This window comes from Schistocerca gregaria, chromosome 1 (genome assembly GCF_023897955.1).
Source record: "Schistocerca gregaria isolate iqSchGreg1 chromosome 1, iqSchGreg1.2, whole genome shotgun sequence".
NCBI lineage: Eukaryota > Metazoa > Arthropoda > Insecta > Orthoptera > Acrididae > Schistocerca > Schistocerca gregaria.
This window is the reverse complement of record NC_064920.1, coordinates 186,345,322-186,372,665: the sequence shown is the minus strand read 5'-3', so window position 1 is coordinate 186,372,665 and position 27,344 is coordinate 186,345,322. Positions and strand designations below refer to the sequence as shown.

Sequence of the window (27,344 nt, the reverse complement as noted above, 5' to 3'; positions counted from 1 at the left end):
GTGTGTGTGTGTGTGTGTGTGTGTGTGTAAGTACAACCTAACCTCTGAACCATTTCATTGAAGTAGTGTTTGTAAAATGATTCTTTCATATAATGTTCATTCAAAAAAAAAAAAAAAAAAAAAAATTCATTCCACTTTGGAGCTGTGGAAGGTACATTAGCTTATTTATTTCATTTGTAACTATTTGTCTTGTATTATTGTTTTTCTGACATGTTTTACATCCTGGAGGACCTCCTCACTACAGATCAATTGGAATGAAAGTAAATCTAATCTATCTGATCTAAAGACACCATGTTTGTTGCTCCAATGGATGTTTAGTATTTACTAATGAAAGATGTAACAATTGGGAAAATTGTTTGAGACCACTGGTAGTAGTTTTTCTTTCACATTTGTGTTTTCATTTATCCTTCAATCAAAACCTCCACAAAATACAGACTACCCCCATAAATCCATAATAAAAAGCATCTGAAATATGTCATGGAAAAAATTCTGACTATTGGTTTCATTTGAAAAACATCTAATGTTTAAAATCCTTTCCACATCCTGTCAATTGATCTCCAACAGTTTAATTCAGAGTTACACAGTAGTGCATGTCACATCAAAAGGCAGCACAGTTTAGAACAGTTTTGTGCATTATCCTTTACTAACCATTTGGTTCAATCAGTTTTAGTGTGCTCCAGACATGTTGCAGCAAAAAGCACTTGACAACAATAAATGCTCTCCTTCCAACTGTGAACTGGCCATGCTTAAGTGATAGTGTAACTTTATTCATTTTTATCCACAGCAAGACTTCATAAGGCTTAGCAATATGCTAGATATTTACTTCCTCTGTGCTGTTGTGTATGAGCAAGTCTCACCCTATCACACTCGTGCTGCACAGAGGTGCCTTTCAACATGTCACCTATTAAAACACTTTTTATTCGTCATTTTAATTTATTTCACTATTCTCAATTAGTAACTCAAATATTTGCCTTTGATCTGAGTGTTCCTTTTCGTTTTTTTATTTACGTCTGTGGCTGCACACAATTCCTATTGATGGACTGTCAGTTTTACTTGAGTCAATGAGGAAAGAGATGTACACAAATGGCTAGCCGTGAGTGGGATTTGATTACAGCCTCAACTCCTTTGTCCTTCAAGTTAGTGCTCCACTCGTTAGACAATGTAGACAGATATTAAGAAGGTTTATCTTCTACAGTCTAATTCTTTGCCAATAAGAACTAACAAAATTTTCTGAAACTAAAAAAGGTCTGTTTTATGCTGTTTGGAAATACTCATCCTATTTAATATTAATATGTATTTCCTAATACATTTTCCTGTATAATATGTCATTTTTTCCTTAGGAAATCAATCTCAGAGTTCAACGACAGCAGGTAGTGACATACCGGACGACAATTCAAGCTGAAAGTCCATGGCGATTGCAGCAGATCCAAGATGCTGGCAACCATCTGCAGCAGGCCATAGTTCATACCGAAGCTATTGATAAAGATTATATGTTCAAGTAAGCAGAATATAAAAACTTCATAAATTTATTTTTAAAGTGATTCTTTCAGCTCTTTCATGTCATATTTTTGACATGGACATTATTCAAAAAAATGTATTATATTATTTACTACTTGTTAGGAGAACCAAATAAGTTGCTTGTGTATGAAATACTTCCAAATTTGTTTCCCTTATGAATAGTGCAGGCATAGTAACATTTAACTGCCAAGTTAGAGTTTGAATGTTCTGATCTTGCAAGTACATATTTCTGGTAGTGATAAATGTCTTACAAATCAAAATGAAAGGAAACAGACTATTGAGAATGATTATATAATATTCCAGCTTACTTGCAGATTAGGTATAGATGTCAATGCTGATTCTATTACTGCAGTACACACTAGTTCCATTATAATTGGATTTTATTGCTACAGCAGATCTCTGATTTGTTGGAGTGATTGCTATGACTAAATGTGATCTTGCAATTTAAATCGTTGCAGTTTCATGATCTACAGAGCCGCTAGATCAACTATGCTATGCTGTGTATTATGAATAGAGAGTTGGTGAGGTGCTCTATCACTGATATGTGTGTCATCTTCAGAAGAAAACCCACAAAAATTACAGCACATATAGAAAATGGATATACTTGAGTAGAAAGAACATTTAACGAAGTTGAAGTGACTGATACTGTCTCAAAGTAAATTTATTCACTTACGAAATTTTTTACCTGTAATCATTGTTCAGAGTAACAAGATATTCACATGTACAACACAGAAAGGTGTGAAATATGCAGCTATAAAACTTTAGATAATCAGCCCACACAAATAAAATGTCTGTGACATACACAGGATGTATGTGCCTCGGAAAATCAAGGAAAACTATGGGGTAAACATGAGAATTTTTTTAGAATTCCAGGAATTTTTCATTGTTTTAATTTTCAGTTAAATTTTTGTAATTTTGGCTAGTAAGAATTGACACTCTAACAAATAATTTTACTTTATCCTGCTACTGCAGAGTAATATTACGGCAATAAAATGTAAACGAGAGAAAAACACCAAAATAAAACTTAAGTTGCAAAGGGAATGCACCATTATAACATTAAAATGCAGTGCACACACGAGTGTCAGCCACATGAGTGTCAAAGGCTTTAGGATGAAGATTATGCAGTACTTCATAACAACAAACTGTTTTCGATGAGCGTAATGTCACAGCTGTTTACATTAGGTTGGTTTGAGCAGTTGCCAGCGAGCTCATGCACATGTGCAGTTCAGTTGGATATGAGTAGTGCCTTCTTCCACGTCTGGCTACTTTACATGTGGCTGTTGGCCGTAGAAGCAGTAGCAGCAAGTAGCCAGATGTTACATGGAATATATTTTCTGGCATACCCAAGCTGGCAGATTCATGTCTGCCCATTAGCAGTCTGTGTTGTAGTGAAGAGGGTAGTCTTGATGTGACCCGTGTTTATGTTATTGATTTTGCTGTTTCCTTTTATAGCTCTCATGCCACATGAAAAAAAGCCTAATTTCTGTGGCTGGGAGCTATCAAGTGAATTAAAGTATGTGCACATAATTATGGAAGACTAAAATATGTTCTTAGTTCTGGTTACAGAACCTTTTTTTTTTTTTTTTTAAGAAATTTGTATTTCTTATTACTAGCTTGTTGCAGTGCTGTATTGATGCAACATCACAGTACTGCAGAGTACAAATTAAAAAAAATCTATGTTAAAATCACAAAGTAACAAAATATTAGGGTACTTTGAGTTATAGTGTTTAGTTTTGAAATTAATACTGTGACAAGGCCTACTTACTTATTTTGCATTCCTTATCTGGATAGGTGGGAATTTAAGGAGATGGGACCTGGATAAACTGAAAGAACCAGAGATTGTACAGAGTTTCAGGGAGAGCATAAGGGAACAATTGACAGGAATGGGGGAAAGAAATACAGTAGAAGAAGAACGGGTAGCTTTGAGGGATGAAGTAGTGAAGGCAGCAGTGGATCAAATAAGTAAAAAGACAAGGGCTAGTCGAAACCCTTGGGTAACAGAAGAAATATTGAATTTAATTGATGAAAGGAGAAAATATAAAAATGCAGTAAATGAAGCAGGCAAAAAGGAATACAGATGTCTCAAAAATGATATCGACAGGAAGTGCAAAATGGCTTAGCAGGGATGGCTAGAGGATAAATGTAAGGATGTAGAGGCTTATCTCACTAGGGGTAAGATATATACTGCCTACAGGAAAATTAAAGAGACCTTTGGAGAAAGGAGAACCACTTGCATGAATATCAAGAGCTCAGATGGAAACCCAGTTCTAAGCAAAGAAGGGAAAGCAGAAAGGTGGAAGGAGTATATAGAGGGTCTATACAAGGGAGATGTACTTCTGGACAATATTATGAAAACGGAAGAGTACGTAGATGAAGATGAAATGGGAGATATGATTTTGCGTGAAGAGTTTGAAAGAGCACTGAAAGACTTGAGTCGAAACAAGGCCCCGGGAGTAGACAACATTCCATTAGAACTGCTGACAACCTTGGGAGAGCCAGTCCTGACAAAACTCTACTATCTGGTGAGCAAGATGTATGAGACAGGTGAAATACCCTCAGACTTCAAGAAGAATATAATAATCCCAATCCCAAAGAAAGCAGATGGTGACAGATGTGAAAATTACTGAACTATCAGTTTAATAAGTCACAGCTGCAAAATACTAATGCGAATTCTTTACAGACGAATGGAAAAACTGATAGAAGCCGACCTCGTGGAAGATAAGTTTGGATTCTGTAGAAATGATGGAACACGTGAGGCAATACTCACCATATGACTTGTCTTAGAAGAAAGATTAAGGAAAGGCAAACCTACATTTCTAGCATTTGTAGGATTAGAGAAAGCTTTTGACAATGTTGATCGGAATACTCTCTTTCAAATTCTGAAGGAGGCAGGGGTAAAATACAGAGAGCGAAAGGCTATTTACAATTTATACAGAAAGCAGATGGCAGTTATAAGAGTCGAGGGGCACGAAAGGGAAGCAGTGGTTGGGAAGGGAGTGAGACAGGGTTGTAGCCTATCCCAGATGTTATTCAATCTGTATATTGAGCAACCAATAAAGGAAACAAAAGAAAAGTTCCTGGTAGGTATTAAAATCCATGGAGAAGAAATAAAAACTTTGAGGTTCGCCGATGACATTGTAATTCTGTCAGAGACAGCAAAGGACTTGAAAGGGCAGTTGAATGGAATGGAAAGTGTCTTGAATGGAGGATATAAGATGAACATCAACAAAAGCAAATCGATGCTATGGAATGTAGTCGAATTAAGTCTGGTGATGCTGAGGGAATTAGATTAGGAAATGACACACTTAAAGTGGTAAAGGAGTTTTGCTATTTGGGGAGCAAAATAACTGATGATGGTCGAAGTAGAGAGGATATAAAATGTAGACTGGCAATGGCAAGGAAAGCGTTTCTGAAGAAGAGAAATTTGTTAACATCGAGTACAGATTTAAGTGTCAGGAAGTCGTTTCTGAATGTATTTGTATGGAGTGTAGCCATGTACGGAAGTGAAACGTGGACGATAAATAGCTTAGACAAGAGGAGAATAGAAGCTTTCGAAATGTGGTGCTACAGAAGAATGCTGAAGATTAGATGGGTTGATCACATAACTAATGAGGAGGTATTAAATAGAATTGGGGAGAAGAGGAGCTTGTGGCACAACTTGACTAGAAGAAGGGATCGGTTGGTAGGACATGTTCTGAGACATCGAGGGATCACCAATTTAGTATTGGAGGCCAGCGCGAAGGGTAAAAATTGTAGAGGGAGACCAAGAGATGAATATATTAAACAGATTCAGAAGGATGTAGGTTGCATTAAGTACTGGGAGATGAAGAAGCTTGCACAGGATAGAGCAGTGTGGAGAGCTGCGTCAAACCAGTCTCAGGACTGAAGACGACGACAACAACATCTGGATAGGATATGATAAAACAATTGCACCAAGTATAACAACTCCATATTTCCCCTCTAAACAACATGCCTCAGTGCCGCACATGGTCACATGATACCCCATTACACATGAAATTCCAAAAGCAGAAATGCAACAAAAGGAATACGAGCAGAGCATACATAAAACATGGGCTTTCTACATCATCACAGGATTGCATATGTGGTAGCACTTGTTTTCTGGCCCTCTGGCAAATCTTCAAAACAAACCTATTTTGAACAGGTCTCAGAAAAATATTGTGAATTGTGGTTTGAAAAGCATTATTTTCCTTTTACGCAAGATGAATTAAACACAGAGCATTTGACTCTCATTTAAACCTCAAAACTTTGAGGACCACCCACTTAGAAACCCTTTGGTTGCAGAAGACCACACATTTATGTCATTATTCAAAATGTTTCTGGCACATTTATGTGACATATCTGAAAAGCGAAAAGACCAGTATTATATGTGAAAGCTTAGCTTTTTGTGTAGCTGTACTGTATTTATATTAATTTAAACCATTAACGTTTTGTGTGTTTGCGCTACGAAACAGTGATGTTGCTATAGGCTGACTGCATCATGTTTCCTATGCTCTGAATATCTGCTATCAGCGACTGCCTACATCCTCTGACATTAACCTATGATTGACTTACAAAAACATGTCACAATCTTGATTTCAATGCTTTGGAAACTAATGTACCGTGTTTGTGGAATTTGTAACAGTGATTTCAAATGCAGATTACAAGTATTTCTTCTTAACAATTCATTTTATATCATTGAGGGGTTCTGGAATAGATATAGTCATTTTTAGAGGAAAAAGAATGGAAATGACCAGCATGGAGACATTGATGCTCCCATGATGGGAATGTGGAGTTAATAAAGATTTTATTTTGTGCAGCTGAAAATCTGAGACTGACAAACTCGTACATAAACTGCAATTTAGGGGTGAGCTTATCAGCAACCTGCATATTTTTGTTTTCTATCCGACACATTGCATTAGACATGTTGCTGATGAGAGGTGTAAGCTTCATAAACTTGGAGAAACAAAATATTGAACCAGCAGTGGGATAATCAGGGAAAAGGAAAGAGCCAGAAGTCTTTTTATATCACAGTATATATTAAATTTGATCAAAAGGAAAATTCACATTAAAAATTACAAGGCGATAACAGTATTATGCTTTGTCAGTGCATACCTTCAGGAGGCAGAATTTTAAGTACTGCAGATAAATATATATGTAATCACAAAGAAAATGTTTTAACTTTTAAAACTATTAGTCCCTTCTTTGGGTCAGTTGGAGAGGGTGCAGTATTAGTTGGAGGCAACTTTAACCTCCCAAGTATAGACTGGCATGCTTATGGATTCATTGTGGGAGGTACAGACAGACATTCATGCGAAATACTTTTGAACACATTTTCTGGTAGCTGTATTGAACAGCTAGCTAAACAGTCCACTCACAATGGAAATATTTTAGGCCCTGTAGCTACGAGTATGCTGGATCTTATTGACAGTGTCAGCATAGGAACGGGGATTAGCAATCATGATGTCATTATAGCAACTATGGTTACAAAAGTTAATAAATCAGTCCAGAAGGCTATGAGAGTGTTTGTGCTAGATAGAGCAGATAAGCAGTTGTTAGCATCTCACATCACCGTGACTGACATCACTTAGTGCCAGTAAGATGGATATACAGAGCAATTAAGGCCATAGTAAGATGGATGTAGGGAGGAATTATGAGCAAAGTTTAAGCAGATTGTAAATTGTGGTCTTGTGATTTATGTGTCTAGTAAGTGGATAAGGGATGGAAAAGACCCTCCATGGTTTAATAACAAAGTTCATAAGATGCTGAGATAGCAGAGGCTGTTGCACTCATTGTTCGAAAGAGAACACACAAATAATGACAAGCAAAGGTTAATAGAGCATCATGTGGTCATGAAAAAGTCTAAGCGCAAAGTGTACAACTACTACCACCGTCATACCATAGCAAAAGATCTGGCAGGTAACCCAAGAAAAAGCTGGTCATATGTAAAATTGCTAAGTGGGCCTAAGGCTTCCATTCAGTCCCTTGTTGATCAATCGGGTGAGGCTGTTGAAGATAGCAAAACAAAAGCCAAAGTTTTAAATTTCATGTTCAAGAAATCATTCTCACAGGAGAATCGTACAAACATATCATCATTTGAAGGGTAAAAGAATGGATTCACAAAATTACAGACTTCAGTTTGCTGTAAAATTTGTGAACATATTCTCAGTTTATTATTATCAAACTTTCTTGAGACTGAGAGGCTTATGTCTATAAATCAGCATATTTTTAGCATGCAAAACTCAGCTTGCACTTTTCTCATGTGATATACTATGGATGAAGGGCAACAGGCTGGTTCCATATTTCTAAATTTTCGGAAAGCATTTGACGTGGTGCCCTGTTGCAGGCTCTTGATGAAGGTATGCATATGTGGAGTAAGTTCATAGATAAGTGAGTGGCTCGAAGACTTCTTATGTAATAGAACCCAGTATGGTGTCCTCAATGGCGAATGTTCATCAGAGACGAGGGTGTCATCAGGCGTGCCCCGGATTGCTGCTGTTCTCTGTATACATAAATGATTAGGTGGACAATGTGTGCAGCAACCTGCATTTGTTTGTTATTGATGCTGTGGTGTACAGTAAGGTGTCGAAGTAGAGTGACTGTAGGAAGATAAGACAACTCAGACAAAATTTCTAGTTGTGTTGAAGAATGGCAGCTACCTTTAAATGTGGAAAAATGTAAGTTAATGCGAATGTGTAGGAAGAACGATCCTGTAATGTTCGCATACAGTATTCGTATTGTCCTGCTTGACACAGTGAAGTCATTTAAATATCTGGGCATAATGTTGCAAAGTGATATGAAATGGAACAAATGTGTGAAAACTGTGGTATCGGAAGTGAATGGTCAACTTTGGTTTATTTGAAGAATTTTAGGAAAGTGTGGTTCACATGTAAAGGAGACCACATATCCTATTCTTGAATACTACACAAGTGTATGGGATCAGTACCAGGCTGGATTGAAGGAAGACATTGAACCACTTCAGAGGTGGCCTGCTAAATTTGTTACTGATATGTTTGAACAACATAATGAGGTCAATAGCACAAGTAATTGGTGAAGGAAAGATGAAAGCTATGGTGTTTTCAGATGATCTGATGATTTGGAGGAATGAGGAGGAGGAAGTAAAAGAGCAGTTAGACATATGGGAACAAACAGTACAAGAATATGGGATGAAATTTAATATAAATAAGAGTAAGATGATTGTCACAACAAGAACGAAGGAGAGAGGAACAACTGGAATAACAATTGGTGGGGAACAATCGAGGAAAATGGAGACTTTTGAGTACATAGGAAGCTTGATACAGGAAGATGGAAAAAATAACAGAGAAATAAACAAAGGGGGGAAAAAAGCAGAAGCATATCGGAAAAGTGTTAGAAGCCTGATATGGAGCAAAGATCTAACACAAATCAGTAAAAAGGTTATATATACTATGCCCTGGTCCTGACATATGCATCTGAAACCTGGGTTATGAAAGGAAGAGGGAAAAGCCAAGTGCCAGCTAGTGAGATGAAATTCTTGAGGAACAATATTCGAGTAACAAATATAGACAGGTTAAGAAATGAGAGGATCAGAGAGTTAATGAAGGTGGAACCATTACAGGAGGAGATAGAGAAATCAAGGCTGAGATTGTATGGGCATGTTAAACAAATGGAGGAGAACATGATACCCAGCAGGATGCACGAGTTGAAAGTGGAAGGAAAGAGACCAAGAGGAGGACCGAGAGACAGGTGGCTGAAAGGAGTGGAGGAATGCATCCAAAAGAAAGGAGAAGACAGAGAGATGGTGGCAAGACAGAAGATGATGGAGAGGCTTATGTTCCAAACAGACCTGGCCAGAGGCTGGAAACTGTCGATGATGATGATGATTGAACAACACATAAGTATTATGGAGATGCTCTGAGAACTCAAATGAGAATCCCTGGGGGAAGGCAATGTTCTTTTCAAGGAACATTTTTGAGAAAATTTAGAGAAGCTGACTGCCGAATGATTCTACTGCTGCCAACAAACATTGCGCGTAAGGACCATGAAGATAAGATTAGATAGAAAAATTAGGGCTCATGTGGAGGCATATAGACAGTCATTTTTCCCTTGCTCTGTTTGCGAGTGGAACAGGGAAGAGAATGACTATTAGTGATACATTGTACCCTCTGCCACAACCCATACACTGGCTTGTGGAGTATCTATGTAGATGTAGATGGGAGCTGTATTTATTGGGGGGTGAGAGGAGAGCAGTATTGTGCCATTGAGTTTTGTTTGTTGTCAAGATTTGTGGTGTATTTATATGGAGGATGGCTTTGGAGAGGTTGTTGGTAAAGGTGTTGGAAGGGGGGACGTGGTGGAAGAATTGGTGTGTTTATCACGGATACCTTGGGAAGGGAGTGTTTAAGACAGCAGGGATAGCAACTGTCAAAGTGGATGCTGTGTATTGTCGAACTTTGCTAAGACTGTCTAAGGGATCACATTATTGACAGCCTCTTATTAGCATAAGATTTAAGTCTTCTGAGCATGGAAACATTGCAGCATTGACATATGATCATTCTCCATCCATTGTTATTTCATCGTGCTCACTATCCCTTGTGCACGTTGTTCAGTGTGAAGTGCTCGATGATCTACATTACAGTGATCACTTATTGATCTGGATAAACCTACCAGAGAGCAACCTCCAAAAGATGAGGTTTCAGAATGACGAACTTATGCTGTAAAGCCAGCTTGCTGTGATGAGAATGCTGAAATTTGCCAGTTGTATGGGTGTCCACGAGGAGGATTTCAAGCAGATATGCAAGGGACCTATTCACTGCTGTACAATGAATTGTATTGTCTAGATCAGCAGAGCAGACTTGCCCAGTGTATGATAGAGCATTTAACATGCCTAAGCATTACCACAAGCCACAGTACAGTTTTCTATCAGTATTGAGCTCTTACAAAGAGAGTTTGTTTTCACTTTGATTCTACCAATAATGTTTACAGCTATCCTTTATCAAGTAGGAATCAACATTGTCCGTTTTCACTTTGTGTATTACCAGGTCATGACAGCATTCATTGCAATATCTGGCATTACCTTTAAGAAACGTTGAAAGAATACTCAGCCAATATAGTTGATGAATAATGCAACCAGCCACGAATATATTCAAAATGCTTTTTTTCCAATACCATGACTGGTTTTGGGCTACCATGATCATCCTCAGATGGCTAACATTTCCAATTAAATTGTTGTTTTGGACAGCAGCATGTCTTCTGCTCATACAGTGTGCAAGAACATTTGAATATTTAGAGCCACTTTATATGTAGTTTCAATAATAAAAACATGGTATGCCACTGCATTTATTTAGATATAAGGTGAAACAGTTGTATACATTTTGGTATGTCCCAGTGGATGATGTTTTGTTTTGTTTTGTCAGGTTTTCCACGTTTAGGTATAAGCTGCACTGCGAACAGTACACACAAAGTAAATAAATAACAATGGCGCTCTTCATAATATTCTTAATGACAGTGTTAAGCTTCACACGTGTACTTTATTCTCTATGCTTTTGTTTACAATGTAAAGACTATCCTTTAAGCAAAGGTATGAAGATATAATTCAGTTCCTATTGAATATAAATGTAAACTAAGCAAAGCACATATGTGGGATGTGCAACATATTAGCAACAGAAAAGTGCTTGAACTCTAAGAATGATTTTATTATTACAGGACTATACGTCAGGTTGTTGTCAATAAGTGTTTTTTTAAAAACTAGCAGCAGATATTTTAATGAGATATGATAAAGCCATCAGATTGCATAATGCTAGGAAACGGGGAAATGGTTACTAATTGTTAAATATCTGTCTCCTCCCTCTCTCTGCCCATCTCTTCCTCCCCAATCTCTCTGTTTATCTCCCTCCCCCTCTCTGTGATTTTCCTTCCTCCTTTCTCCACCCATCCCATCCTTCCCCCTCACCCATCCCTGTCCCTCTTTTTATCTGACTACTTTGAGCCTAGTTCATTGGTATAGCAAACAAAACCTTGATTGGGAGTTGAAGTTACTTAGAATGAATGGGGGAATTGGTTGGGATCATTGGTATACGGGGTGCTAGAGAGACCCCTCAATTGCTGGATCTGTGAGGATAGTATCTTCAGTGACAGTACTTCGCATGGTTTCAATCTGCGAATATGTAGGATTACAATGTTTTGTGTGTTTTAGATTCCCCAGTAGTATTCTAATCATAAGCCAATAAGTCATAAATGCAGCTTCCCTGTTTTCTGTTAAAACTGACTGCAAGGACTAAAATGAAAAAAAAAAACACATTGTTGTGTATGCATATTTTGTTTAAAATTTATGTATATAAGGAGGAAGAATATATGCAGGAGAAACAATTTGTCTAAAGGTGTTAGTGCCCTGATATCGTAGTTCAATTTGACTACAAGAAATAAAACTAAACCACACTATTTTCACAGCACATTTTCTTTCTCTCAGTCAGCTACATTGGAAAAACCTGTTATTGTTTTTTTTTAAAAGTATATGGGGTTTGTCCATCTATGTGAATATTTACTAGTATGTTGTGCAAAAATTTGATGCAAATTAATCAGTAACTTTTTCAGATTTTTGTTAACACCATTTGTCTAACATAGCTTACATATAGTAATATGTTACATTTATTAAAAAATATGCAATCTGCTGCTGACTAAATTTTATTAGTGTGTCATGTGAAAATTTGAAATAAATGGGTCAAGTGCTAGTTGAGCCTTTTGGTAACAATGTTGAACTTCAACTTGCCTTTATATAGTACCAGGTGTACAACTTTGCTTCCACCATTTGCTGATAGGTGGCGACAACGGATTGAAAGAAACAGAACACAGATGTCAGGCAGTTAGCTTGGTCCTTCGTCAACATAATCTCATTCAAACATTAGTCAATTTTTGTCTGCATCGTAAAGTTGTTCTTGATTGAAAATGTCAGTTTACGAGCCTAATTCTTGTCATTTGCAGGATGTGTTACTGTTTTGTTTCAGTATGAAGAAAACAGCAGCTAAGTCTCATTAAATGCTCTCAAGTACGTGTGGTAAGGACGCTATTAGTGAAAGAATGTGTCGTGATTGGTTTCAACGCTTCAAGAATGGTGATTTTAATGTCGTAGACCGGCATAGTGGTGGAAGAGAGAATGTGTTCGAATATGTAGAATTGGAGACATTGCCGAGTGAAGACTCATGTCAAACTCAAGAAGAATTGGCACGATTAGAGGGAGTGGCACAGCAAGCCATTTCAAAATGTCTCAAGGTATGGGCATGATTCAAAAAGAAGGAACTTGGGTCCCGTGTGAGCTGAAACAAGAGACATTGAACGGTGTTTGTGAACAGCTGCTTCAGAGGCAAAAACGGATGGGATTTCTGCAGCGCATTGTGACTGGGGACAAAAAATGGGTTCATTACGATAACTCTAAATGCAAATATATATATAAAAATGGGGATATCCTGGCCATGCTTCCACGTCAACAGCCAACGAATATTCACAGCTCCAAGACCGTGCTCTGCATTTGGTGGGACCAGCTTGGTGTCGTGTGCTATGGGTTGTTAAAACCAAGTGAAACGACACAGGTACTTGTTATCGAACGAAATTAATGTGCTTGAGCAGAGCATTAAAAGACAAACGGATGCAATACAGCAAGAGGCACGATAAAGTGGTTTTGCAGCATGACAACGCTCAACCCTACTTTGGAAAAGAGACCAAAACACATTTGGAAACATTAAAATCGGAAGTCCTACACCACCTGCCATATTCTCCAGACGTTGCTCTCTCTGACTATCACCTGTTTAGATCAGTGGCGCATGGCCTGGCTTACCAACATTTCCAATATCATGAAGTAGTCACAAATTGGATCGCTTCAAAAGAACAATAATTTTTTTGACGCAGGGTTTGTACACTGTCTGAAAGATGGGAGAAAGTAGTGGCCAGCAATGGAAAATACTTTGAATGATACATGTGTAATCAATTTGTTTCATTAAAGCCTCAAATGTTGGGGAAAAAACAGCAGCAGCAAAGTTGTACACCTTGTAGTGTAGGTAAATTAGACATACATGTACACAAATTTATATGTACAGAACTTTTGATGGTTGTTTACAGTTTATAAGTTACTTGATATCAGTACAGAATTTAAAAGATAAAGCTTGGGATTAAGGGTACACATTTGCCCAACATTAGAGTTATGTAACTTGATACTGCCATCATTAACAGGTTTATTCGGAATATAAATATATGCAAATTACATTGTGTTAGGTTTTTGGAAGTGTTAAAAATTAAAGACTTTTGTTAAGCTGTGGTGAGTGTTGACTTCACCTATAGGAGTTGTTAGGATGTTACATAGTGCAGGTGTTCTTCTATTGCAATGTGGGAATTCTTGTGCAGATTTCTGTCTGTTGGATGTCCATGTTGTGTTTTTGTGTGCACAGCCCAAGGAAATTATGTAAAAATTGTGTGTTAGCCAGTTTCAGTTGCTCATTTAGAATGTATTCAGGTGAGATGAAGATGTGAAATACATTTCTGGTTCTTCTATGATGTCCATGTTATTGCATTTGTTAGTGCTGCATAATATGTACGTATTAACTTCAATGTTAGGAACAGTGTCTCTGTGTTGACCCATACGAGTGGCTATTGCAGATTTATTCTAACTTACTAGGCTAAAGGGCATCCATGTGTTCAAGGTATCTTACATTAAAGCTTCTGCAGGTCTGGTCAGAATAAAAGCTTAAGCAATTGTCACGATCTTGTAAATTCCTGATTTTTCAAGGCCTGGGCTGGTAGTTTTGGTGCTATGGATATTGTTGATGTTGCACTATTTTATTTATATGGAAGTTTACTTGAACATGTGTCCTTTTGAAAAGATTTGCTACTCTCATGATATTTTACCTAGGAATGGAATGTGTGCAAATGTATATTTTTTCTGGTGGTTGTGAATTTACTGCAGGTAATTTTCTATTTTAATTTTATTGTATAGGTGGTGAATTGTTTGTGGATTGCAGCCATTATTTTCCACTGCAGTTTGGATAATATTGATTTACTTTTCTTTGGAAGATGAAGTAAGGGAAATTTTATGTACAAAACTTAACATGGATCTGAAATAACAATTTTGTGTTGTGTAGGGTGGCATGAATTACAACAGTTCGAAAAGGATGGATAACTCACTACTTAGAGGAGGTGCTGAGTTGCAGACAGGCACAGTAGTGAAAATGACTACTAAAATCTAAGGTTTTAGGCAAGGTCCTTCTCCTGAAATAGAAACACACACACACACACACACACACACACACACACACACACACACACACACACACACACACACACACACCCACTGTGTGGGAACTGGAGCCTAGGCTCTAGTGCGCAGAGACAGTGGCTGTGTGTGTGTGTGTGTGTGTGTGTGTGTGTGTGTGTGTGTGTGTGAGTGTGTGTGTGTGTGCTTTTTGTTTTTTCGTGGTTTTTTTTCCCCCTCCCTCTCTACCCAGCACCTGGAGACAGTGGCCGTAAGTATGTGAGTTGTGTGTGGCATGAAAAATTAATTGTAATTATATTCGTGCTGGTGGTAGGGGTAGGCGTATGGGTAGGTGGGGGGGGGGGGGGGGAGGGAGTAGAGGTTGCTTTCTATGATTTGACAAGCATAGTTTTCATACATTTTTATTCTAGTATCAAAATCAACATTTTCCAATATTTTTAATTTAATTTTTGAAACAGCAATACCCCAGCTTCTGGAGAAAAGCTGAATTAATTCCTCTCATAAAAATAAGGAAGTATTGTACATACCTCAGTATGTACAATAATGTTGTCCTCACCAGCTGTTTATGGAAGACATTTAGTACAAGGCCAACTACCTCATCTGGATGTTAAAATCAAGGTTACTGTTTAGTGTGGGCTTAAGAGATTTCATTCTGCCTTTGATAACCTTGGTCTGCTGGACGCAGCTATACAGCACACTTTTCTGTGCAAGAACTTTTTAATTGTTTGAGAGGAGATTTCTATTAATTCTGGTTGATCAGTGTATATAGAACCACGCTTCATAACAAAACCTTATTTGCATGGTGATGGGCACATCTGAAATTTCAATAGTGTTGTGTTTGATGTTCATGAGTACTAATATTTATAAATGTGCATAATTGGAGTGTACCAATACTGTACATAATGATGCAATTCATGAAGTTTTTTCCTTAAAATCCTGTGGAAGTTTCTGGCATATTGTTGTCTGGTTTTATAGAAATAAGCCCACCTGTTTCATAAAGCAATCAACCCATCCACAGCTAGCCTTAATCTCTTGCCTCAGAATATTAAGAACTGCAGTCACCTCCTTTGCTTTGTTTCGTTTGGTGTCGCTAATCACAGATTGCCCAGTCTTCCTCCTTTCAGGGACGAATTCCAAAACTTGTACTTCAATAGTATATCTTCTTTTTCAAGGGCCAGTGAATTTCTGTCTAGTAGGGATAGTTACAAATAATGAAAATTTCTGTTTCTCTATAAGTGAACATTACTGTTAGGCCTAATTAGTTTGAACTCTTGTCCTGCCCTCCTGTTACCATATTTTTCAGCACAAGGAATTATTTTACATTTGGAAAGAAGAATGATATAATATTCTTTCCTGCGTGCCTTCCATTTCGCAATTACCTTATGCAAACACACTACATAGTTGTAGGTCAAAAATAATGTAACGAAGTTGAGAACTACAGCAGTGCATTGTGACATAAGGAACACTACCTAAATTTCAGTAATATTGCCAATGAATGACAGATTCAAGTTTATACTTGAATGTAATGCGCCATCGAATCGTATGTGTGCTGCAATTTTGAATGTTGCATATGGTAAAAAAGTGCACCTTAAATTTGTGTAAACAGTTTCAAATTCAACTTTGTCGCTCACACCTAAAAATAAATAAATAAATAAAAAGAGGCTATCATAAATAGGTTTTCATACCAAAAATGATTCAGAGCTACTGGGTCACTGTGTTAATAAATTGCAGTTGAAAACATTAAATAATTAAGTTAATACATTTGGTGTTTTCTTTAAGTCTGTAACTGACATTCATGGTTGAGATGTTTACTAGGAAACGTCTTTTCTTAAACCAAACTGCAACATATCTTCCCCTACCAATCAGTTATGGTTTCGCCCACTAGTATGTAGTTTAACATGTCTGTAATAGCCATTTGAAATGCTCAACAGGTCATCAGAAGAAGTACTTTATATATTGGGCAACATACTGGGAGCCTTGCAACGTGCCCGTACCAGTCTCATAGTGCCTCGTAAGAAGACTATTGACGACCTCATGAGAAGCAGGAATATGGTAAGTCTGAAGTGTGTGCATGCCAAAGTGTAGTATATATTCTAAGCCATGAACATTGCAGCAAACCATCTGCTGCAGAGTGAAAGACTCATTCTGCAGACAGCCCTATCCATTAAGCTGTGCTGTGTCACATGCTTTCACCTAAATGTTCTAACAGGAGTGTAGGGAAGCTTTTGTGGAGTTTGGAAGATGGGAATTGTGTACTGGTTTATCAGACCATGAAGTGCCCTATGTGACACAAGTGTTGCCTGCAAAATTCAAAGACAGAGCTTTTGTTCATGCCTGACACACATTTTTAATCAGCGAAGAAGTTTCATTGCAAAAAAAGAGGGAGGGTGAGGGTGTTGGAGTGCCATTCCCTACAGTATCCGTCAACCGAAGGGTGCTAGTCCAACTAGAAATACAGAAATACCTGGAGCTTGCAGAACAGGAGAGAGAGAGAGAGATACTTTCAGCTGAGCTGTGATTAATTTGCTGTTTCGAGAAGATTACTGTGTGCGGAAAGAAGTGTAATAGATTAAAAGTTCTTATTTTCAGGACACAACTTTTAAATTGATGAGCAATTACTGAGTTGTAATTAAAATAAGTCACATTTCTCATGAGATAAGTGTGGATGATGATGATGATGATGATGATGATAATAATAGTGTAATATTTAACAAAGCTTTGTAATTCTCTGTATTGATTATTTTGTGCTGTGTTTTGGTGGAAATTTCTTGTAACTGCTCATGACCTACATATCTTGCTTTCCAAATTTTCTAACTGGGAACTTCTCTCAATCTGAAATTTTATATTAGTGCTAGGTAGTTTATTTATGTGTTAGTGTCATTTTCTATCAACAGCTAATAATAATGCCACATCCATATTTCAGAAATCTTTGGTGCCAAACCTTCCTGAAGATCTTGCAATCAGTTTCTATGTGCAGAGCCACAAACTGGTGTTTGCTGTATATCAACTGACAAATGTGCAAGGCACAATGAAGTTTGACACCCATCAGGCAGAGTGCTCAATCCCATGGCTAAATGAAGCTCTAGTACTTCTCACTGTGGCACTGCAACTCTGCCAGCAACTCAAGGACAAGGTCTGTATTTTCATGACATTGTTAGAGTGACTTGTCTGGAATTTGGATCATAATGTGTGTGGTGTTGTATACAAGAATGCCTCATTCTAATTTTTTCTTCTTCCTCCTATTGCTCAACAATTTTTTATTCAAAATAAGATATTTATGAGGTACACATTAAATTGTATATTTTATGTAATTTTTCTTGGCAAAGCGTTGTAGTTTTATTCAGGTGGACTGTGGAAAATAATACAGGAAATAGATCAAAGAGTTGTGACACTTATTACTTTTCACTAAAACAGAAAAGTTAGGCAGTACAATGAGGAAGTACATTTAATTTCATTAAAAATAAAATCTCTTGTTATTTGAACACACAGCGGTTTTCAAGGTACAGAGGTCAGGCTGTTGTATTCCATTGGTGCATTATTCTGATAATAGAACTGGCTCACCCACCCAATTATCAAAGAGGTGCAACAGAGATAAAATACAGAAAGATTGAGTGTTCCATTGCAGTTGTGTATGCCGTCAGTCACTTTGAGCAATACAGACGGCATTAGTCCTGCTATTGGTGGAACATGTGCCACCATGAATAATGTGGTTAACACCTAATCCTCCGCCGTCAAGTGAGGACACAGAAATTCAAGTTGCTGAAGAATCATCAAGTCCACTCCCAGTAATGTAAAACTCCTTAAATGGAAATAAATTCCAAGACACAATGTCTAAGTTAATGAAGAGTTTCAAGGGACAGGAACAATATTCATCTACAACACAACTGCAGCAAGGTGCACATACTGCATATCAGCCCATAGCAAGTAAAATGCAATGCCAGAAATAGATATGACCAGTATGACATAGCCCATTATGTTACTTTGGTAGAAAGTGAAGGCTTTTAACTTAACATGGTAGAGATTCTGCATATACATCTACTCTACACTCTACAAAGCACTGTGAAGTGCATGGAAAAGGGATCATCCCATTGTACCAGTTATTAGTATTTTTTCTTGTTCAGTTCATATATGGAGCACGTGAAGAATTCGCGGTTTGTTGACGGTTGTAGTATATTCGTAGAGTCATGATTTAAAGCTGGGTGTTACAACTTTGTAAGTAGGCTTTCTTGAGATAGGTCAAGTCTGTCTTCAAGATTATACAGTTCAGTTTCTTCAGCGTTCCTGTGACACTCTCCCAGTGATCAAACAATCCTGTGCCCATTCGTGTTGTTGTTCCCTGTATGCATTCAATATCCCCCATTTACCCTATTGATACAGGTCTCTCGTACTTGCACAGCATCCTAGGTTGGGTTCCATGAATGATTTGTAAGCAATCTGCTTGTAGACTGACAGCATTACGCCAGTGCTCTACCAGTAAACCAAAGTCTACCACATGCTTTACCCATGACTGAGTGTATCTGATCATTCTATTTCAGTCTCTACAGACTGGTACACCATAGTATTTGTCTAAGTTGGCCAATTCCAGATGTGATTCATTGGTGTTATAGTCTTCGGATAGTAAGTTTTATTGTTTTGTGAAGTGCATGAGTTTACATTTCTGGACATTTAAAGCAAGTTGTCAATCTTCGCAGCATTATTTAATCTTATCAAGATCTGACAGAATATTTATACAGCTTCTTTCAGACAGTATATCATTGTAGGTAACTGCATCATCTGCAAAAAAACTAAGTTACTATTAATATTGTCCACAAGATCATTAATATGCAACATGATCAACAAGGCCCCATAACATTTCCCTGGGGCACAGCCAAAAAGATTTCATCTGTTTATGACTCCATCCTAGATAACTTGCTACATCCTCCCTACCAAAAAATCCTCAATCCAGTCAACAGTGTAGGAAAAGAGATTGCTACTTACTGTAAAGAACACACACAAAGTTGCAGACACACACACACAATTAAGACACTCACATACAGCTTCCAGCTATAGCCTTCATCAGTAAAACACACACACACACACACACACACACACACACACACACACACACACACACACACACACGTGCGCACGCAAGTGCACCACCGCCAACCATTTTTCAGCCCTGGACTCTGCGAACTGACAGAGGGAGACTGCTGAAGCCTCTCATGGAACAGGATCCTCCAACCTCTGTGCCCTGTAGCAGTGAGCCTTCAGGCTGGCACTTGGCAGCTGCCGAGGTGACACCCCTTTATTTTTTTCCTTGTCCCCTTCCCTCATCATGATTCTCCTCAAATGGAATGTTCTTGTTCTTTGATCCAACAAGGAGGAATTATGGCTGCTCCTGAAATCACAGCGTCCACTTGTTCTCTGCCTCCAGAAAATAAAATTGTGCGCTCATGACTGTTTTGAGCTTTTGCATTTCTTTTCGGTCCACTTTGATCTCTTCCCCCCCCCCCCCCTCCCCCCTCCCTTCCCACCAAGAATGGCATTCCATTTCATGGAGGAGTCATGCTGCACATAGGAGTTTGTCAGAAATCTCCCTGACTACCCAGCTTCAAGCTGTTGCATTCTGCATGTTCCTTCCTCACTTAACCTTTTTCCTTTGTACTGTTTACATCCCTTGGTCATTCGATGTCACTGAGGCAGATAGCCTCCAGCTTCTTGGGCAGCTACTTCACCTCTTTCTGCTGCTCGGTGACTTAAATGTGCACCATCCCCTTTGGCGCTCTCCCAGAACTTGTCAGAGAGGTGCCCTCTTGGCTGACCTTCTCAATCCACTTAACCCCATCTGCCTTAATACGTGAGCACTCATGTTCCCTTCAGGCACCACGCACACCTACTCCCATTTGGACCTCTGCTTCTGCACTGCCCATCTTGTCCATTGTCTTGAGTGGTCTGTTCTCTCTGACACATACTCAAGCGACCATTTCCCATCCACTATCCGTTTGTTGACTGCTACCTCATCTATGTGCACACCCACTTGGCAGCTTTCTAAGGCTGACTAGGGGCTTTACTTCTATCTGGTGACCTTCGACGAACAACATTTCTCCAGTTGTGATGACCAGCTAGAATATATTACAAATGTTATTCTTACCACCACAGAATGTTCCATTCCTCACAATTTCTCTTTACTGCAGCCTGTCCTGGACCTTTGGACTGAGGTGTGCTGTGACGTGATTCATCCATGGGGACATGGCTCTGCATAGTTATCTGTCGTCCTACAATGGCAAACTGCATCTTTATAAACAGTTGCATACACAGTGTCATCATGTTCTTCAGGATAGCAAAAAATCTGGCTGGATTCCATGTACTAGTTCTTTTAATAGTTACACTCCCTCTCTCTGGGACCAAGGTCCATCTCCCAGTTTCTGGCCTGGTCATAGCATATGATGTCATAGTGGACCCTATTGCTATCTCCACTGTTTTGCAGAGATTCTGAGCTCCACCCACTATCACCCTGCTTTCCTCCATTGGAAACTAGTGGAGGAGTCTCTGGCAATACCTTTCTCTTCTCAGGATTGTGAGTGCTACAATGTCGCCTTTCTATGAGGAGCTAGATCATGCTCTCACTTCATTCCAATCCTCCGCCCCAGGGCTGGACGATGTTCACATTCAGATGTTGCAGACCATTCTCTTTCATAAGTGCAATTGTATCTGGGCAGATGACACTTTTCCCAGACAATGGTGTCAAGGCACTGTCATACCCATACCTAAGCCTGCTAAGGACAAACACATTCCTTCTAGCTACCCCCCCCCCCCCCCACCCCACCCCCCACCCCTATGGATTTAGAGAGCATCATTCTGCAGTTGACCATCTCATCACTTTGTCAACCCATGTCATGAATATCAGACTGTGACCATGTTTTGTGATTTGAAGAAAGCGTATGGCACCTGTTGGAGGACTGGTATCCTCTCTAATCCCAACATGTGGGGCATCTGTGGTTGCTTGCTTCGTTCCTTCAGGAATTTTTAAAAGACTGAGTTTTTGAGGAATGTGAAGGTTCTGTCTTGTTGGATACCTTTATCCAGGAAAATGGTATGCCTCAGGTTTTGTCCTGAGCATTGTCCTCTTTGCTATTGCCATTAACCCTATTATGGCCTGTCTCCTCCTGGTCATCTCTGGCGCCATTTTTGTTGGCAATTTTGCCATGTATTGCAGTTTTCCATAGACTTGTCTCCACAAGCGGCACCTTCAGCGATGTCTCGATCGTATTTACTTATGGAGCATCAACATTGGCTTTGGTTTTTCCACTGACAAAACCATTTGTATGAATTTCTGGCGGGGCATTTGTTTTCTACCACCCTCTTTACATCTTGGACCTGTTGCTCTTTCGTTTGTTAACCTGTGAAATTCCCGGGGCTCTTGCTCGATAAGAAAATTTCTTGGTCCTTCCAAATGATTTCCCTGGCCACCCACTGTGCATATCCGTCAATGTCCTACGTGTCCTCAGCAGTACTTCCTTGGGAGCGGATCGGACCACACTCCTCTGATTATACTGGTCCCTTGTCTCTCCAAAACTAGACTATGGGTATTTCGTTTACGCATCTGCCCATCCATCCCTCTAATGCTGACTCAGTACTATCCACCACCAAGGCATCCAGTTGGCCACTGGCACCTTTGACACTAGCCCAGTTGAGAGTCTGTATGCAGAAGCTGCCGAACTCTCTCTCTCATACTGCCGTGACTCTCTCCTCAGCAGGTATGAATGCTGTTTGTCTGGCATGTCTGACTACCCATCCTGTGCCACCTCCTTCGATGACTCCTTTGATCGCCAGTATGGGGTGGGTCCCTCTTCTCTGTTATCTCCTGGAGTTCGCTTTCGGCTATTGCTCTGGTAGCTTAACTTGGTGCTACCTGCCAGTTTCACAGTGGGTGTGAACCCTTCACCACCTTGGCTTTGTATGGTGGGCAGTGTTAGTTCACCTTGGCCTTCATTTGCTTCCTAAAGACACTATTCCAACCTCGCTCTATCACTGTAAAGTTCTCAACCTCTGTACAGAAATTTGTTATAGTACCCTTGTGTACACTGATGGCTCTCAGACTGACTGTGGTGACGGGTGTGCCTTTGTCATTTGCACCGATGTTTCTTGGTATCAGCTTCCAGAACACTGCTCAGTATTTACAGTGGAGCTCTTCACCCTGTATCAGGTCATGCAGTACATCCGGTGACACTGGCTTTTCATAGAGTCTCTGTGTCCTGTACACCGTCCATCCCTTACTGCAATGGGTCCAGGAAAACTATCACTTTCTCCCTCTTGATGGTGCCACTGTGATATTTATGTGGGTCTCTGGTCACACTGGTCTGATCTGAAATGAGGTTTCCAATGAAGCTGCCAAGGCTGCAGTCCTTGTTCCTCAGCCCACCAGTGATCTCAGTGTTGCTGTCTGTCAGCAGGTGGTGTCACTTAGGCATCACCACTGGTCTTCCCTTCATGGGAACAACTTCCGGGCTATGAAACCTGTCCCGGTGGCTTGGACGACCTCCTCTTAGCTCTATCACTGTGAGTAGATCATTTTATCTAGGTTGCATATTGGGCACTGTCTTTTTAGCTATTGCCATTTGTTAAGTGATACTCCCACATCACTTTGTGCTCATTGTCCTCAACCTTTGACGGTTCACTATTTACTGATGAAATGCCCTTTTTTTAACCACTTAACATTCTCATTTGTTTGGCATCAGAGTTATCAGCCATTTAATTGAAGAATGTGCAGGCTGTCGCCCGCATTTTACGTTTTCTGTGTCGTAACAGTATGGCAAAGGACATCTAATTTTTGGTTAAGGACCCTCCGTTTCTGTATGATATATTTATGTGCCTTTCCTCAAGTCCCTGTTTTTAGCGGTCTTTTCTTTTGTTGATTGGAATTAACATGCTGTCATTTTCAGCTCCTTTTTTGTCTTCATGCTCTACGGTTCTGACATGGGCATGTACGCCCCTCGTTGTTTTTGCACTCTAAACGAAAACAAACAAACAAACAGTATCGACCTGTGTGTGCTGCTCAGAGCACCACATTTCCAACTGTAGAAAATTCCAGTAGTCTGCTAAACAGAAAACATCTGCAGTACTTATGGCATTTGAAAGCATCACATGTAAGGAAATATCATGTAAACTAAATAATAGATTGTCCACTAGTGTAGTACCTGGGTCTTCCAAAGCCTTTGCTGAATATTTAAATCAATAGTCAAAATCAAACAATTGAAAGTACAGGATAGAATAACAATAATATTAAGCAAATGATAAATTGATACTATACAGAGGAGACAAAACAGCAGACAGGCACAATAGAAAAACTGTTGTACCTTTAAGCTGTTGGCCAAAAGTCCTGAATTAGAAAGCATATACACACAAAACTTTAGAAATATGCTCGCTGTCTCTGGGTGACGAAACTTGACTGATTGTGTTTGTCATGAACAGAGCTGCCCTTCAGGTGCAGTTGAAAAATGCACAGGATGAGGAGGGAGAAGTGGGTTGGGGAATGGGAGCTGGCTGTTGGCAAGAGATCTGCTAGGAGAAGAAGATTTTCAGATAGTTTTGCTATTGGTGTTTGCAATAGATATGACCAACTGTCAGAGTCTAGTGGAGAGGAATCTCTAGCAGCTGTAGATGTAGGAAGCATGCAGCAGACCTCAGCAGTTACGGTGGCTAGGACAGTTGCAAAGTCGAAGAGGAAGAAGAAGGTTCTGCTGTTAGATAGTTCTCATGGCAGAGGTGTAGGCCAGCAGTTGCAGGAAGTGTTGGGGAGTACCAGGTGACCAGCATTGTGAAGCCTAATGCAGGATTGGCTCAGGTGACTTTTAACATAGGGGGGGTTATGTAGGGATTTTACTAAAGAGGATCAGGTAGTGATTGTGGGTGGGGCTGGTAATAGTATTGATAGGGATGGGGAGTATGACATAGATGGTGACCTGGAAAAGATAGCCACTCAGACTGGCAACACGAATGTGCATTTTGTGGAACTGTTTCAGCGTCACGATCGGCCTCATTTTAATACAGACGTCAGGCGTAATAACATGAGACTTGTGGGTGCGCTGATGACAGAAGGCATGAGTCACATTTCAGGGGTGTTGGTGGAGTGTATCAGCAGGATGGGTTTCACTAGACATGGCTTGCACCTCAACAGGTATGGGAAGGGGAGATTGGCAAAACTTGTAGGTGACAGCATAGGTGGGGGTGGTGGGATCACTCTTGGCAAAATTCCTGCAGTTGTGGGTGTTATAGCTGCACCTTTTTTTTTTTAGATTGAAGTCAGCTGATAGGTATTCCTGCTGAAGGGAATCTCTCTAACAAAGGAACCACTTTTGACAAAGCTTAGGTATCCGAGTAATGAGGGAATTAGTATATTTCATCAAAATATACAAGGTATTAGAGATAAAGTTAGTGAACTGCTTACAGATGTTGACTCTGAAATTATTGGTATATCTGAACACTTCTTAAATAAGGAGATAATTCAGAGGCTTCCTTTACCAAGATACAGGTCGGCTGGCAGCTTTTCTAGGAGCTCTTTGCGGTGTGGGGGAGTAGCCGCATATGTGAAAAATGGCATGCCATTTGAGTCAATTGATGTTTCAAAGTGCTGCACTGAAAAGGTGTTTGAATGTTTTGCAGTTGTGGTTAAATTTAATGAAGCTAAACTTCTAACTGTTGTTATCCCCAGACTCCGACTTCACAACATTTTTGCTAAAGCTAGAGGAGGTTCTTGGTTCACTTTATAGGAAATACAAAAAGTTAGTTATATGTGGTGACTTTAACATTAATTGTATAAGTGATTGTGCAAGCTAAAGGATGCTGGTAGACCACCTTAATTCGTATAATCTTATGCAAACCGTATTCTTTCCAACGAGAGTGCAAGGGAACAGTAGAACAACCATAGACAACATTTTTGTTCATTCCTCATTACTAGAAGGGCATTCTGTTAGCAAAAAGGTGATTGGCCTTTCATATCATGATGCACAAATTTTAACTCTAAAAGAATTTTATGCTGCAACACATGTTAAATATAGTTATCAACTGTTTAGGAAAGCTGATCCAGTTGCTGTAGAGACCTTTGTAAACCTTATCAAGGAACAAGAGTGGCAAGATGTTTATAGCACTGATACAGTAGATGATAAGTATAATGCTTTTCTCAAGACTTTTCTCGTGCTCTTTAAAAGTTTCTTTCCGTTAGAATGTTCAAAACAGGGTACTAGCACAAACAGGCAGCCTGTGTGGCTGACTAGAGGGATAAGAATATCTTGTAGAACAAAGTGGCAATTATATCACAATGTTAGAAACAGGCAAAATCTAAATGCAGCAGCCCATTACAAACTGTATTGTAAGGTGCTTAAAAATGTTATTAGGAAGGCAAAAAGTATGTGGTATGCAGATAGAATACATAGTCTCAGGATAAAATTAAAACCATATGGTCAGTCATAAAGGAAGTGGCTGGTCTGCAGAGACAGGTTGAGGATATAGAATCAGTGCATAGGGGGAATGTCCGTGTTACTGATAAGTCACGTATATGTACAGTATTTGATAATCACTTTCTGAATATAGCAGGTGAACTAAATAGAAACCTAGTCCCAACAGGGAATCATATAGCGCTCTTAGAAAAAAGTGTTCCGAGACTGTTACCTGAAATGCTCCTCCATGATACTGACAAGGAGGAGATTGAGTTAATAATGAAATCACTAAAGACGAAGAACTCTCATACATATCTAGCAGAATACTGAAGTGGTGTTCTATGTATGTTAGCCCAGTACTTAGCCATATCTGTTACTTCTCCTTTAGGAGTGTTCAGTTTCCTGACCGATTAAAGTATTCGGTAGTGAAGCCACTTTCTAAAAAGGGAGATAGGGATAATGTTGACAATTTTAGACCTATTTCTATGCCATCAGTGTTTGCTAAAGTTATCGAGAAGGTTGTATATACAAGGTTATTGGAGCATTTAAATTCACATAATTTGCTGTCAAATGTACACTATGGTTTTAGAAATGGTTTAACTACTGAAGATGCTATATTCTCTTTTCTCTTGAGGCCTTGGATGGATTAAAGAAAAGGTTGCAAACACTAGGTGTTTTCTTTGATTTAACGAAGGCTTTTGACTGTGTTGACCACAAAATATTACTGCAGAAGTAGGACCATTATGGAGTAAGGGGAGAAGCTTACAATTGGTTCGCCTCTTACTTTAAGAACAGAAAGCAGAAGGTCATTCTCCGCAATATTGACAGTGGTAGTGATGTTCAGTCCCAGTGGGGCACTGTTAAGTGGGGTGTTCCCCAAGGGTCGGTGCTGGGGCCAATGCTGTTTCTTATTTATATAAATGATATGCCTTCTAGTATTACAGGTGATCCAAAAATATTTCTGTTTGCTGATGACACCAGGCTTGTGGAAAATAATTTGATGCTAAATCACAGTGAGACTCAGTTTTTACAGTTTCTAACTCACAATTCAACAAGAACCGATATTTTGGTCAGACGGAATGGGCATATTATAAGCGAGACGGAACAGTTCAAGTTCCTAGGCGTTCGGATAGATAGTAATCTGTTGTGGAAAGCCCATGTCCAGGATCTTGTTC

General features: G+C 39.2%; 1 protein-coding gene across 1 annotated transcript in view; it reads left to right on the top strand.

The window, feature by feature from the left end:
• LOC126336400 (protein rogdi) overlaps positions 1-27,344 on the top strand; it is a 71,750-nt gene that overhangs the window by 23,733 nt on the left and 20,673 nt on the right. Inside the window, exons 4-6 of the mRNA XM_050000088.1 lie at positions 1,341-1,498; positions 16,684-16,804; positions 17,676-17,885. Of these exons, the coding sequence (XP_049856045.1) occupies positions 1,341-1,498; positions 16,684-16,804; positions 17,676-17,885 (489 nt within the window). The remainder of the gene's footprint in view (positions 1-1,340; positions 1,499-16,683; positions 16,805-17,675; positions 17,886-27,344) is intronic.